The 15,624-nt window shown below is 41.6% G+C and overlaps 1 protein-coding gene across 2 annotated transcripts in view; it reads right to left on the bottom strand.

Annotated features, from left to right (window-relative positions):
• Nucleotides 1-4,115: 4,115 nt before the first annotated feature.
• The window catches only part of PARP6 (poly(ADP-ribose) polymerase family member 6), a 33,076-nt gene continuing 21,567 nt past the window's right edge, over nt 4,116-15,624 (bottom strand). For both annotated transcript variants that reach the window (XM_072147800.1, XM_072147801.1), the window contains exons 18-23: nt 14,617-14,689; nt 12,449-12,518; nt 11,718-11,797; nt 7,566-7,629; nt 4,880-4,964; nt 4,116-4,581 (exon numbers count right to left, since the gene is read on the bottom strand). In XM_072147800.1, coding sequence (XP_072003901.1) covers nt 4,479-4,581; nt 4,880-4,964; nt 7,566-7,629; nt 11,718-11,797; nt 12,449-12,518; nt 14,617-14,689 — 475 coding nt within the window. In that variant the 3' untranslated portion in view covers nt 4,116-4,478. The remainder of the gene's footprint in view (nt 4,582-4,879; nt 4,965-7,565; nt 7,630-11,717; nt 11,798-12,448; nt 12,519-14,616; nt 14,690-15,624) is intronic.

Here is a 15,624-nt window from a genome sequence, read left to right as displayed (position 1 = left end):
AACCTCATACCCAGTTTTATCTTTCAACAGGTCGAGACATAGTTTATGATATTTGTCACTATCAAGAACAACTATATTACCGCCTTTGTCAGAAGGCTTCCCTATAATTTGAGGATCCTGTTCTAGGTCCTTAAGGGCTGTCATCTCTTTCTTAGATAGGTTAAAAGGCCTTTTTTCTAGGGACAAGATTTCTGAGGTCACGTTCCACCAGATCTACGAAGACGTCAATACATGACACGTCACTCGTAGGGGGCATGGCTGTACTCCTATCCCTTAGCGAGGTGAAGGGGCCAAGGCCCTGTATGTTCGGGTCTTCTTCCAGGCTATGCAGGAGCCTGACTTCTGGCAGCATCTCAATGGGGACGCCCAAATCAGAGCTAAGTTTTTTATCTCTTCGCTTGAAGAACTTGTGCCAACCCAGACTCCTAGCGAACAAATGTATATCTTTAGTCCACGTAAAAACGTCGAAGTCTGTTGTTGGCACAAAATTTAGACCCTTTTTAAGAACCCCTATCTCATCGGTAGTCAAGATTTTAGATGACAAATTGATTATCTGGGATTCTGTGGTGGGTTGCGGTTCCTTAGGGGGTATGCAGGCTCTAATGAATGTTGCTGTTGTGTCGGTTGGGTATACGTATTTTGTCTGCCTCTACCTCTCCTCTCTCTTGTTCTATGTCCGTGCTGCGGATCGTCGCTGCGGAATTCGCAAAAAGCATTCAGGCGCGTCAGTGTGTTATTGCGCAGGCGCAGCCTTCGCGGGTTGCCACGGCATCCCGTCTCAGTGTCTGAGACTATCACCCGGAAGTGACTGGAGAGTTTCCGGGCCGCCAGCGACTGCGGCGCATGCGCAGATGGCTGAGGAGCCGCGCCGCGGTCCGGGCGAATGGCGTTCTCCACCGTGATTTGGTAAGTCACTGGGGGGCGGGTATGTTCTCCTTATTTAATCCTACTCACATAGGAGCTAGATGTCACACCTTGGTTAACACCTCGTATTAACACACGGCTCTACCGAGGGGTGAAGGCACTCCTTCCCCTTCAGGCTTGGGCTCAACTAAACAATGTGCTTTTTCTACATGCTTATTTGCAGGGCTATTTCTGTGTTGGTATATATTCTCCCTCTGATGAGACCTCTGTCGAAACGCGTCAAGGAGGTGTGATACGTGTTTAGCACAAGGGACAGTTTCTGGGACTGCCCTTGTAAGGGCGGGAGTCATGGGGTAATAGGGTTAGACTTTTTAGGACCCATCACCCTCCTGTCTGGAACAACGATAGGCTCCCATCCAGCCCTACATCATCTTTGGGTATTGTATGCTGGTACGGTAAGATACAACATATATTAGTGGAAGGTACAATTTAAGACAATCTGAGGCCGACACATTCCTCAGTAGTACTTCTCCTATCTGTTAGCTAGCATCTTGTGCCCATTTATATATATTTGTCTCGATGTTAGCCGATTTTTTGTTCACTCGTTTGTTTATCTGTATGTATCTCTATGACACTGTATTCAGCGGTGTTAAACAGGACGTTTCAAAGCATTTCGCTCCTAAGTGAGTTGTTGCTATATATTAGAATATTTGTAATAAACTTGAGATTTTATAAATTACCTAGGTGCTGATATACTATGAATTGTTGATGGTAATAACATTTGTATAGATTTTGGTTGTTATAAAGAGTGGTGGATGCAGGTGCAGAGAAACTATTCTAGGTGGGCGGAGAGGAAGGATAGTTTTGTGCACTCCCAATTAAAGGCAGAACTCCATAAATTTGGAGAGCTGGGCAAGATCCTGACCAATTTGTCAAGAGGTAGGAGAATACCCTCAGAATGAAAGATGCAGACTGATCCTCCCGCGATCAACGCATTATTTGGAGAATACTATGAGTTGCTATACTCGGGCTCCACAGTCAGTGGAAAGCTCGGCAAAACTTTTCTGAAGAGTGTGACGCTTCCCAAACTGACAGCAGACTAGCTTTGGATGTTAAATGCCCCAAAAACTATTAAGGACCTCCCGAATGGCAAGGTGCCAGGACCTGATGGATACTCTGGGGAATTTTATAAAGCCATGTGTACCCAGTTGGCACCGGTGAGCTTGTTTTCTAAATTTGCCCAGGGTACTTCGTTGCCTAACTAACTGAATACAGCATACATGAAGTAGATGTACCTACTGTACCATTTCATTGATTAATTTAGACCTAAAAATTTTGTCTAAAATGTACGCCCTGCAGGAGGCACAGTGCCTGCCCTAGTCACTATTGATGCAGAAATAACATTTGACAACATGTACTGGGAGTGGTAGGGCATGTTCGTCCTTATAATTGAATATTGGATTGGAGCTGCTAGCGAGACAACTAGCGGAGTCTTCATCATTCGAATGCATCAAGGTGGGGAGCTCGTCACTCTGTGTCGCTCTTTTCGCGGACGACATTTTGCTACATTTGTAGGATCCAGTGAATCACCTGACAGGGAGTGATGCAACTGTTTTCTGAGTTTATTGAGGCTTTTCAGATAAGATTTAAGATAAGACCTTATAAGACCTTTATAAACTACTCTATCCCACGCAAACCATTTCCCTGCAAATAAAACACAAGGATGTTATGTCAATACATAAGAAAGTTATGCACTTCCTGTGGAGAGGGAAATACCCACAAACAGGCCAACGTAAATTGATGGTTATTAAGGGCAGAGGCTTGACAGACATATGCTGCTATAACCTGGCATGCCTGGCATATTGTTGGTTGGTTGAAAAATACTAGTTACTATTCTGATACCACTTTAGAGTCTGAATATTGTTGCCTCTGGGACTTGCAAACACTTCTACATGTGTCAATTAGTAAACTACCTATGCTGGTTAAATAGTCAGTGACGTTAAGGGACACTATTGCGGCCTGGAAGGCGATACGCAAGGGCTTACATCTGCCATGGCTAATATCCAAACATCTTCCTTTGTGCTTTCCTCAAGGTCGCCAGAACAGACTTTTTGTGGAATGGAGGCAGAAGGGTACTTACAGTTCAAGAGCTCCTACATCAACAGGACTGCAGGTGGTTAAACAGAGAGGAACTGTTGCAGTAATTTGGCTTAGGGGGAATGTAAATCACTTTGCACAGATCAAATATTTTTGTATAGATGCTGTCACAGACATGGGGTCCGAGGCGGGTCAAAACCAATTTGACAATATACTATTGCTGCCAATACAGACTGGGGGAATCTCTATCCTATATAGCAGTGATGGCGAACCTTTTGGAGACAGAGTGTCCAAACTACAACCAAAATCCACTTATTTTCCCGTGAACTGCCAACATGGCATTTTAAGCAGTAACTGATTGCTACCTGTTCTTTCACATCTTTTAATTGTATCGGCCGACTGAGGCCACCAATACAGTTGAAAGAAGGAGGGCAAATTCAGACTCTCGTTGTAGCTTCTCTCCATGGTCTCTCTGTAGAGGAAAAATGGTTGGTCCAGCAGGAGGAACCTCCAGAGATATTGCAGTTCTGTCACCACTTCTCACTTTTCCCGCAGTTCCTAACAGCCAATGAAGTGTTGCTATAAAATAGCGCTGAGAGCAGCATCTCTTAAGTTGCCTGGGACTTGGTGGATTTGGTCCTATTTAGTGAGCTCTGTCCTGGGGTGATGGTCTGAGTGCCCACAGAAATGGCTCCGAGTGCCACCTCTGGCACCCGTGCCATAGGTTCGCCACCACTGCTATATAGGGTACTATGAGGGAAACTGGCAAAGGAAGACCTGTCTTTTCCAGGTTGGGTGACGCAACTAGGGGACAATGGAGCAGCAGATAAAAATTCTTAAGGTCTGGCAAATCCTTTGTAGGGTGGTGGTAAACCAGGTATTTAGAAATATCCATTTTTTAAGATAGTACTTATTTTACAATAGGATCTGCAGAAGTATTCTGGTGGTTGTCAACATCTTAGATGAGGAAGCAGGGTTTGGTTGGCAGTCACCCTTAAAGAAATAACATTCATTCAATGATCTACAGCCAGCATATCTAATACCATTCTCCGTCATCAACCATCAAGGAGACGCTGTAAGGCTAAGATGACTTACATGTGTATGGCAATCTTCAACATCTTTCAAATTAATATGTAAAAAAAAGAACATCAAACTGAAATAAAAGCTTCAGATTTATTATTTTTTTAACATTTTCGTTTTTTTTTGTTAAACAAAGAGTTGTAAATGAGAAGTATTTAGGGCAGAGGGTTAAGTATGGAAAGAGGACAGTGCTGACATAGGACAATGTCAGGTGTTGTCCAAATTGTCCCAGGGCTGTGATATCTCCACATTGAATGATATCTTACTTCTTCCTGGAGAGTCTAATCACTGCAAGACCATCATCTCCACTGGTCTACCCAGTCACAGAAAGGACCCTCAAACTTCCATAAATGAAGCAGGTCACAGACATGTTCTTGGTCCCATAGAGGACAGCCTGCTCCCCTCTGTAATGATTGTAATCCTGAGGATATTACCCCTCATCCACTGTACACTTGTGTCCCAATAACTCGCATTATCTCCTTTTGGATTTTGGGGTCCTGAGTGTTAATGTTGGCATCCCCAACTTGGCCATCTTCATACCTTTGTTAACAGAGATTTTGACAAAAGACAGAAATAAAGTTAAGATATAAAAACAAAACAGTTTACTTTGCTCTTATTGTAATCATCTTGTCTTAATCCATGACAATTGTCACAGGCTGTTATGTTATACAATATTAAAACGTTACACTCTTATCTAAAATATTTTTCAAGCCCTTAAACTAAATCTGTGACTGATTTTAAAGTGCTATTTTTCCATGTTAAATCTAATCTCTGCTTAAATTTTAGAGATACTGAAAAGAACATAACATAAATTAGATATGGAAAAACCACTACTTACACGAAAAAGAACCGTGTGCAGACGTGATCAGAGACAGGGCATACCCAAATATTCCCATGCTTCTGTAGATCCTTTGATGTTATTACTAAATGAAAGGACAGATCATTTATTGTTAGTAAACTTTCCGTGACTAAAATTGGACATAAAACTGGACATATTTAGTCAGTAGTTCATTTAAATACTGTGTAGTAAAACAAGGTATATTAAAAGTTGTATTTAAATCAAGACATTTTACAGTACTCCCTTCTGAAGGATAAATGGGTGAATATTTATGTTTTGTCTCCACAAACATGTGCATAATATGGAGGGAGTATATGTCTGTGGGTCGGTTCTATGCCCCTAAATTCCTTTGGTTTCAAAAAGATTTTTTGCTTTATGATCATCAAGATCAAGAAAAATGATAACTATATAGCTAATGCCAGATCTGCATTTGGGGAAAGCCACCTTAAAGAGGACCTGCCACCCTGAAATACGGCACTCGAGCTGCTTACTAAAGTAAGCATCTACTAGTGCTAAAACAAACACAGCAGTGTTACAATGTTAGCGTTATCGGAAACTTCCGATAAGGCTAACTAACACTGCTGCTCTGCATTACAACCGCCTAACCGCTCTCAAAGCACTCTCAAAACGTCATGCGGCAGTCACCAACCCTAATCCCGCCCCCAATCCCCTTTGAGAGAGGTCTGGCATTTGTAATATACAGTGCAGCAGTGTTAGTTAGCGTTATAAGAGGTTTGTTTGTTTTAGCTCCAAGTGCCGTTTTTCTAGGTGACAGGTCCTCTTTAAAGAGAACTTCCCATGCAAATTAACCTACCCACCAAAATAAATACTGTATTCGTTAAAAAGCATATCCCTAAATGGTTCCTTTCCATGGCTGCAATGTTACAAAAATCCGTTTGTAAACTCATGTAACTCACCTGATGTGAGCCCAATGATTGTAATGGCTATATGCGGTCTTTAATACACCAGTCTTAATAGATTACCCTAGGGTATTTTGGGTCTTCAGGACCAAACATAATGGGGCTCATTTACAAGGAGTCGCACACACACTTTTGTCGGGCTGTGTACTGTTTTCGAAGCTAAAACGGCATAATTAAGAAGTGTGTGCGCTGGGATTGTGGCGTGACCCTTTTTGTTGCGTGCGACACAAATTAGGGGAGGTGCCATCAGATGGTCCGACATATTCGGACTGGGCGCAGGATTTAACTTTCAAATTGTGTCGCAAGCCCAAGCACTTAGATGCACCACTAAAAAGATGGTGAACTCTGTTGGACCTGAGCAGGGAAGAGACACAGTGCATTATAGTCGGACAATGGACTTCCTGTGAACTCCGGTGACCCTGTAAGTAAATGTGCCAAAATATGTTAGTTTTTGGCACATTTATCATTTAAGATATTTTATTCTGACTGTAACATAGTGTTACCCTAAAACAGACATCTTAACAGTGCTTGGTACTTTAAAGCGTAAATTTTCATATATCACATGTCTGCTTTAGGGTAACTGGGTGTCGTATAGGGTTATTTTAATGACTCTTGAGGTGGAGGTAAAGCAATGCACACTGCGCTGTGTATGAGAAAAAGAAACAACTGAAACTGTGAATACTGCTACTGTTTTCTCTACAAGGTGCCCTGCACCCAACACTCACCTGCCAGTTCTCTCTGCGTTTTGTAGAAACCCAGATTATCCACCCTAAATTTACTGTGATGCTTCCCCTCCAGCCTCTAGATGTCTTTTAGGCAAGTTTTAGAATAAAAGAGTGAATGCTAAAATGGACATATGGTATCCTACATAAGGGTGCTGGTAGTTCATTGATGTAAAAGTTGGTGACATGATTTCATAATTAAAACAAATGGTTTTTGATAACTAAGATAAGGTTGTTATAAATGTTGAAAAATATTTCACACAAAATTACAAGTCACTGAGGGGAATTTATTAAAACTGGTAGATACAGGCTGGTATATCCTTCATCATTTCTTATAAAATTGTCATGGGTACTCCCATGGGTGCCCTAGAGAAAGCTTTGTTCCTATGCCCAGCATTGTTATTGTGACCTCCTGTCTGTCCCCGACTACGATTCTGCTCAATGTCTGTGTACCGCGCCTTGGCTGCCACCGCAGACAAAGTAGCACCTGTGGAGCTACCTGGTGGTACCACGCCACAGCAAGTCCAACCCGTTTTGCGTCGGGCTTTGGTGAAAATCGGGTTCCACTTAAATTTTAGTCCCAGGTGTTGGATTACGTCATCGTCCGCAGTTTTCCAGTGGGTCCACCACCCCTGGAGCCTGACAAAATCATATTCAGCTATTCCTGAAGAGGGCAGCAGTTTCTGTTTGTAACATCAGCACTCAGGGCATTTATAGGAATAGTATGTTTGTAATTCCCCGACCTGAGGCACGTTATGAGCCACATGCTTGTGACATCACTTAAGTCCTATTTTTTTGCACTCCTCTACTACTGATCCTCCCAACAAGCCTTAAGTCGTCTCTAGCAGTTCTATATGGTTTTACATGGCTATAAAGAAGCATACCAAATAAAGATTAGCCTGCGGGGACATGGTAAACCCTATTAGCTGAACATCTGCAGATAGCTAATTAGAGAAAATTAGATAATTGCTTATTTTTGCTCAGTGTAAAGTTAGGAAAAAGTTTTTATACTATACAGTTGTTCGGTTTTATACAATTTATTACCTTCACAAAGTGCAATACAATTGAGATTCCGACTCTGTAAGAAACGAGATTGTAGACATCGAGTCTGATAAAAGAGAAAGAAAGAAAAACTGTTTAGAAACACTTTATAAAGGGTTATGACTATGCTTACCTCCGAAGTTAAAGGAAATCTACCATCAAAATCCGTCATAATAAACCAGGGACACATACTCATACACTGTGACTGAGGTAATCTTCTTATATTTGTTATATTATAGTTATGTTGGCCTCCTACCTTCTAAAATAAACTTTTAAACTTATGCTAATGAGTCAGAAGAGTTCTAGGGGGCATTACCAGAGCCCCTTAGTGCTGTAGCTTTACAGACTGTTACACTGTGCAGGATCATGTCCCCTCCCCCCACTCACTCAACACTTCCTCCCACCCTCTGTCTGTCTGCTGTAATTTCACTGCAGCAGAGGAAGTTGAGCAAACAGTGGGAGGAAGAAGCGTTCCTACACACTGTAACAGCCTATGAATCTGCAGCACGGAGGAGCTCTGGTGACACCCTTCTGGCTCAAATATAGGAAGATTACCACAGTCACTGTACCTTGATGTATGAGTAAGAGTCCCTGGTTAACCGTGCTTGATTTTGATGGTAGATGCTCCTTAATTCAATAGTTTATACAAAGCTATAGGCTAAATAAAAATATTTCAACAGATAACTATGTAAATACTTCGTAGTACTTCTCTTATGTGTAGCTTAATTCAGAGTAATGCTTGTTTTTCTGTAAAAATGTTGAAATGTTGGTGAGAGACATATATTAAAGCTTATATAACGCAGTAGAAGATTAATATACATATGCTGGTGCAAGAGCTAAGCCAACCAGAATGTAACGCAGTATTAGCTCATAGACATGGAGCCAAAAAGTAATGCTTCCTGATTCCTGCAGTGTTCCTAGGGCATCAATGCCACAGTAGGAGCCCAAATGGAGGCATAGATGAGAGAAAATAAGGCAAAGATTATACCCCTTTATTTATTATAGGTTATGTGACTCTGAATAGAGATTCCAATTTTTTTCGACTTTGACTGTGCACTCAAAATAACACCTCAGCTTTATTCTTTGGTTTGGTGCGATCGCGGTGATACCAAATCTATACAGGTTTTATTGTGTTTTAATACATTTTCAAAAATTAAACGAATGTGTACAAAAAAGAAAAAATATTTTTACCATCTTCTGACGCTAATAACTTTTTCATACTTTGGTGCATGGAGATGTGTGAGGGGTCATTTTTTGCGAAATGAGGCAACGTTTTCATTGCTACCATTTTGAGGTCTGTGCGACATTTTGATCATTTTTTATTTCATTTTTTATGTTAGGTAAAAAGGTGTAAAAGTCGCATTTCGGACATTTGGGCGCCATTTCCCGCCTCGGAGGTCACCGCCGCCCGTAACCGTTTTTATATTTTGATAGATCGGGCATTTTGGGACGCGGCGATACCTAATATGTTTGTGATTTTTACTGTTTATTATGTTTTATATCCGTTCTAGGGAAAGAGGGGTGATTTGAATTTTTAATATTTTATTAATTTTTTTTATTTTTTAAACTTTTTTTTTTCACTATTTTTTAGACCATCTAGGGTACATTAACCCTAGATGGTCAGATCGCTCCTACCATAAACTGCAATACTTCTGTATTGCAATATATGGCATTTTTGCAGCACATTCATTACAATGAGCCACTGGCTCATTGTAACGAATCTGCAGAAGCCATGTAGCCTCGTGTCAAAAGAAGACCCGAGGCTACCATGGCAACTGATCATTGCCCCCCGATGACGTTCGGGGGAGCGACGACTGCAATAAAGATTTTTTAAACGCCGCCGGCGACATTACAGACGGCAATGACATGGTTAATAGCCACGATCGGTGCAAGCACCGACCGCGGTTATTAGCGGTGGGGGTTTTCTGCAAAATGCAAAAACCCTCACTTTTGTATGAAGAGGACTCAGCCCGTGAGCCCTCTTCGTACATCCCTTATACCTCTGTGCCGTAGAGCTACGGCGCAGAGCGTTAAGGGGTTAAGATAAATGTACCTTTACGGACTTAATAATATTCCCTGAATGGTCACCAATTGATTCATCATCCCTGATGCTTCCTTTATTGCTGTGTGCAGACTCTCTGTGCACTCTGCACTGGTAAATAGGAGGGACCTGTAGCAAGAGACGATGACTCATCGTGCCCCCCCTCTCCATGAGTCATTGAGATGGGCGGAGAGAAAAAAGACACAATGGAGGCTGCCATTAGGATGTACTGAAGGACTAAGAAACAGGAAGTTGTGTATATGTGCATAGAGCAGCATGGGGATACCAGAAATATGCTGAAGCTGCCACAGGAGGCAAAGGTACAGGTACATATACATGCAGAGACTTATGGAAAAGATTTATTGAAAACCCCCTTTAAGAAAAGTGTTACTTAGAGTTCTTCATTTATTTGTAAATGTAATATTCATTCAAAAGTGAATATTGTAAGATGTTAATGTGTCAAGACTGAAGGATTGTGGTTATGGCAGTATACATTCTAAAATGGTAGAATCAACAATAGGAGAATTTTTCTTTAATCTTTAAGATGTACCCATAGCTTATGATCAGCATAGCAGTACACAAAAAAAGGCTTAATAACGGTTAGCGAATATAGACAATAAAATAATCCAGCATGTCACAAAACACACATGTGCATAAACACATTCAGTAAAATAAAACCCTTAATAACTTTTGTTGCTTTCACATGGAAATGTGTATATATTGTGAATGAAAATGAAATCAGCAGTTTAGAAAAAGATATATATTGTGCAATAGTAATGTATATTAGGTGCATAGTGAGTGTGTGGCTATATAAATCCTAAAGCTGTATAATTCTGTTTATTAACGCTTGTCTATTGGATATTCAGCCTTCCACAAACATATGATACAAATAATAGATAATGCAGTCATGGGGCACCACTTAGTAACAAGACTGAAACTCTTTGTTAGCAAAGCATTCAGTAGGAAGAATCCTTCCCATAATATGTCCTATGCACATTACTAATGGAAGGAAAGGTAAACATTTTTAGCAGAATAAGTAAAAAAAAAAGTATAAAATGTGTGCTGTATCATACCTTCATGGTCATACAGATAGAAAGAACTGTAGAATAAGAATAATTGCACAGAATAAGAACTTTGATGAGCAGAGAAGAGTCACAATGACCTGATCCCTCCTGGCTTAATGCATGTCCCATAAGACAAGTCTAATATGAGTAGCTTCATTCAGCAGCTGTCAGTCTGGCATGTGATGATGTACCCTATCTGACCATGACATCAATTAATCCAGGAGGGGACATCCTGGCATGATTGTTATACACCCCTGTGACTCTTCACTGGTCATCTGCTTAGATAATTCAAAGATAGATTGAGCATTAAACAGAAATTATCAAAAATATAGAACATTGGGGCACATTTACTAAGAACAGGGTAAACTAAATGCAGTTTTCCTGTGTATAGTGTAGGGTGCAACAGATTCAGGATTTCTGGTGCCCTTTCTTCATGGATCTGGCGCTTCCTGAACTGCCCCAACAGAGTGAACATACATTTTTTAGTGCACATTTAACAAAGGGTCAGATAGACAAAAGGTCAGATAGACCAAAACAAATTGATAATGTGATCTGTTTTCCTCATATCCAACTATATGCACTTAATGGTGGAGATGTACATAAAGCACTTGTATATAATCACTTCCATTAAAAGAAAAGCAAAGAAAACAACGGCTGTGCTATGTCCCTTTATTCATGTCATTTGGGCTGAGAACCCGACAAAAGCACCGTCCTACAAGTTTGGAGTGCGGTACCCATGTTTCTCACACGGTCTGACTGAGCGTCCCGGAACGCCCCCTAATTTGTGTCGCACGATGCCTAGTGCGGCTAAAAAAGCCCCAAAAGGGTTGAATGTGACACAAGTTTGGAGCAGACACCTTTTAACCTGTGCAAGCAGTTTGCACCTAAAATAATGTACAAAGTCAAATGGAAAACTGGCGCAAGGGCCTTAGTAAATGTGCCCCATTATATTGATCCTTTCACTATCCTGAGTAACAGGTTGGTTATTGTTTGTGGGCCCAAGTCTTTGTGACAGGTTTCAGTAGGCAGAAGAACTGTTTCATATATTACCTGAGGGATAGTGTTCATCCGATTATATCTCTGCACCAGTTCATCCTTTGATGGCATCCGGTGTTGCCCTTTCCCCATACCTGCACATAATGTTACAAAAGCTTGCTGCAGGTTAGCATACATTATGTATAAAATATTAACATGGCTTTAAATATTTTTGTTGCCTAAAAGGGTTCAGTACTTTGCAAATGGCCTATTGTGAGATCACAAGTTTTTTATTTTAATGGTCACTAACATAATTTGCAAAAATCAATAGGAAGAGTGACTATAAGACTTTTTAGAATATATTTTAAGACAGTATTGCTTCTTTACTAACCCTTCTATCTCTTTACTATGCCCTTCTAACCTGCTTTTTTACTCTAAAATCTCTGTGGAATGTCATTTTCCTAGCAAGAAGGACAGAAGCTTACTGAGTTGTCAGATAACATGGATGCTCTATAGAGAAGGGAAGAGTAGCAGTAGTCACAAGGGCAATGTCTCCTCCAAGTAGTTAAAAGCAGACTGCAAGTTAACAGAGTGGTAAGCTATAATATATTGTATATATAATAAATAATACAGGTAACACAAAGGCCAAAAACAGTATTAGGTCTCTTTCACAAGAAACTATGAAAACGGCTGTATACTACCCGTACCGTAACATTCTTATACAGGTAGAATACGGCCACATTCATATCAAGATACGTTTTACCACTGTGAATACATACCTGCTGTACCTCTGCTGTTACACTCACCTGAGTATCCAAATGAAATACTGGAAATGGGACTAAGGTATATCCCTTTCCCATATGCTGCTCCGTGCAACTGTAAATAGATTATAAGTAATCAGCAATTTCTCACATATATGTGAGCCTATAGAACAGAAAGTGACATCAGCTGGCTCAGTCATAAGTTCTTACATAGTTGAGAAAATTTTTAAACTAGGATTGACTAGGATTACTGCACGGTCTGCATGTTTAATGGAACATAGGGACACATTTACTAAGAATAGTGCAAACTGCATTATGTGCATTTTGCCAGTGTGGTGTGTAGATGCCAGATTTATGATTTCTGGCACCCATTCTTCAAGAATCTAGTGCTCCCTGCACTGCCCCGACAGAGTGCACCACTTTTTTTTGGTGCACCTTTAACATGCAGGGAGTACATGTTAAATCTGGTGCACGGTCCCACTGAGCACCAGTAGACTGTCTGTATTAATGATGACCTAACAAACCAGCCATACACCCGGCGCAAAGTAAAACACAAACCATTGTTTGGGACACAAGGTGGGGGTTGGCCACAGCTTAACATTATAAATAATATAATTGAACTCTGGGGAGACCAGACCCTTTTTCTAACTTCACCTCGCATGCCAAGCCCAGCCTCCACGGAGGCATGTCTTAGTTGGTCTGTCAGGTGATTTGCACTAAAACCTGAGAGGGTCAAAGATTCCACCACAGTCCAAGCTGTGACTACCAACAACATTTGTATCGAATACAATTAACATTAAATACAGATTAGGGAGGGTGGTAATTTCTTGAACGCGGAGCTGGGCTAGCTCCCTGGCCAAGAATAAATATCCTGGGCAACCACCCCCTAGTTGCCAGCCACAATTCAGCTGGCCACGTGATGCCAGGATATGTGGAGGAGCAGGATGGGCAGTAACTCTTATTGGAGAAGAGCATGGCGAGTCCTGCCACCCCCCGCCCCGGCCTGTGCAGAAATTTGTGTTGCATCAAGCATAGTGTAGCCGCGCCACAAAACAGTCACAAAATGTGGTTCAGACACATCTAATACCTGTGCAAGCAGTTTGCAGCAAAAAGAACCTGCAAAGTCCGACAGCACGGCCCTTAGGCTGCATTCACACACATGTATGGGGGATGTATATACAGCCGACGTATATACGGCCGACGTATATACGGCCGATATACGTCCCCAATACACTTCACACGTGCGGCACCGTACCTGGGAAAAAGATAAGACATGTCCTATCTTTTCCCGTAATACGGCGCCGTGCGCCATTTATCCCTGTGGAGAGGGGCGGGGGTGAGCAGCGCTCACCTCCTCCTCCTCTCCCCGCGCACTGCCGTGTGCCCGCCCTGCTATGGTGCGGCGGGCAACGGCAGTGTGCATGTAGCCTTAGTAAATGTTCCCCATAGTCTTGTTATGTGTTATTATATATGTATTATTTTTACTTTTTCTTTTGCAAACGTAAGGCTATATTCACACGGCCGCTTGGGAACATATATAAGGTCACCGTATTTACGTTGTATATACGTCCCCCATTGGCCAGCAATGGGCGCTCCGAGCCATACTGAGCGTTACGGTGCAGCACATATGCGGCACCGTACCGTTCCATACCCGGGGCAAAGATAGGACATGTCCTATCTTTCCCCATAATACGGCACCGTGTGCCGTGTATCTCTGTGGAGAGTGGCGTGGGTGAGCAACGCTCACCCCCTCCTCCTCTCCCGTGCGCCGGTGTGTCCGCCTTGCTACGGTACGGCGGGCATACGTGTGTGTGAATGCAGCCTAATAGTAATGTAATTCAGAGTTGGATGCACAAATACTTCCTAACAACTGCAAGATCCACAACATGACTTTTTGGTAGCTGCTGATATTCATAATAATAATAATAATAATAATCTTTATTTAAATAGTGCCATAGTACCGTAGCGTTTCTCAAATCATAGGGGACATATAAAAATAGAATAAAACATTACAGACAAACAGTCATATGGAACAATAGGAGGGAGGGCCCTGCTCCCAAGAGTTTACAGTCTATGAGGATGAACTGATTCTTTCTTTATTCTTTCCCATCTTCCCTGATTCTTTCTTTCATTAGTTTGCATTAAGCATTTAAATAATTTTTCTTGACATCAAACATCATATATCTCAATTTTCAAACTCGAGTTCAACTTACTTGCAGTTTGGTATAGGATGCATTAACCAGCCCATTCCGCAGAATAGAGTGCCAGTTCTCAATATGAGAGCCGCTGATCAGAAAAAAAGACAATACAATAAACAGTAGAAAACACACATGACAGTTACAAATCTAATTATCTGTACTTTTTTTTATTTTGCTTTGAAATGTAGCTCTTAGGAGGCGTTCACATGTGGCGTCAGAACGCATGTGTCTCAAATACATACATTTTCACGTTACTATGTGTTTGGCTACTTCAAATCTGCCTCATGGCACATGACAGCTACAGCCGATCACTGACTTGTCAGTATTCAGGTGCAGTCACATACCATCAGCTCTACAACATACAGCCGTCTCTTAGTACAAAGTTACTATTGTATTAGATCTCCCAGAAAACAACAAGGTTGTTTTCTGCCACTTGATGTATCGGGGCTGATTGCAGCGCAGCGTTTATCTTACGCCTACATATGAAAAGTCGCCGGCAGCAGCAAGTGCGCAGGCGCGGGGACAGTAACGCATTTGCGATTATTTCAGGGCCTCTGGCCCACTGGCAGTGCGCAGAGGTCCTGATAAATATCCCCCATGGACCTGAGTTTGGGAGTTGGGACTGCCCATAATATGTATAGTGACAGATCTATTGGAGGATGCAATTTCAGATTTAGGTTGGGGAGTTGGCTCAGTACATGCCATTCTTTAAGATGTGAAATTGTGAATAAACGTAAGCACACAGTTTGTAAGGTTGTTAGACCAAAATACCTGGTTAAAATGCAGTGGTAAGCGGTCTTCTTTTTAAGTGAGAAACAATTCTACAAATATAAAATAGGAATCCCAGACTCTCCGTTCAACTTATTGTCCCAAATTTTATAAACTGTGCAATTTGCCTGTGGAGTGTGCATAGTGCGCTAGATTAATATAATCTGTCGCACATTCTTCATTAATTTGGCGCCCCCTGCACTCCTCTGGAAGTGAGCACCGTTTTCGTTTTGGAGCTCTTTGTTCATGCGTCTT

Source organism: Engystomops pustulosus, chromosome 4 (assembly GCF_040894005.1).
Source record: "Engystomops pustulosus chromosome 4, aEngPut4.maternal, whole genome shotgun sequence".
NCBI lineage: Eukaryota > Metazoa > Chordata > Amphibia > Anura > Leptodactylidae > Engystomops > Engystomops pustulosus.
Note: the sequence above shows the minus strand (reverse complement) of the source record. Positions and strands in the feature narration are given on the sequence as shown.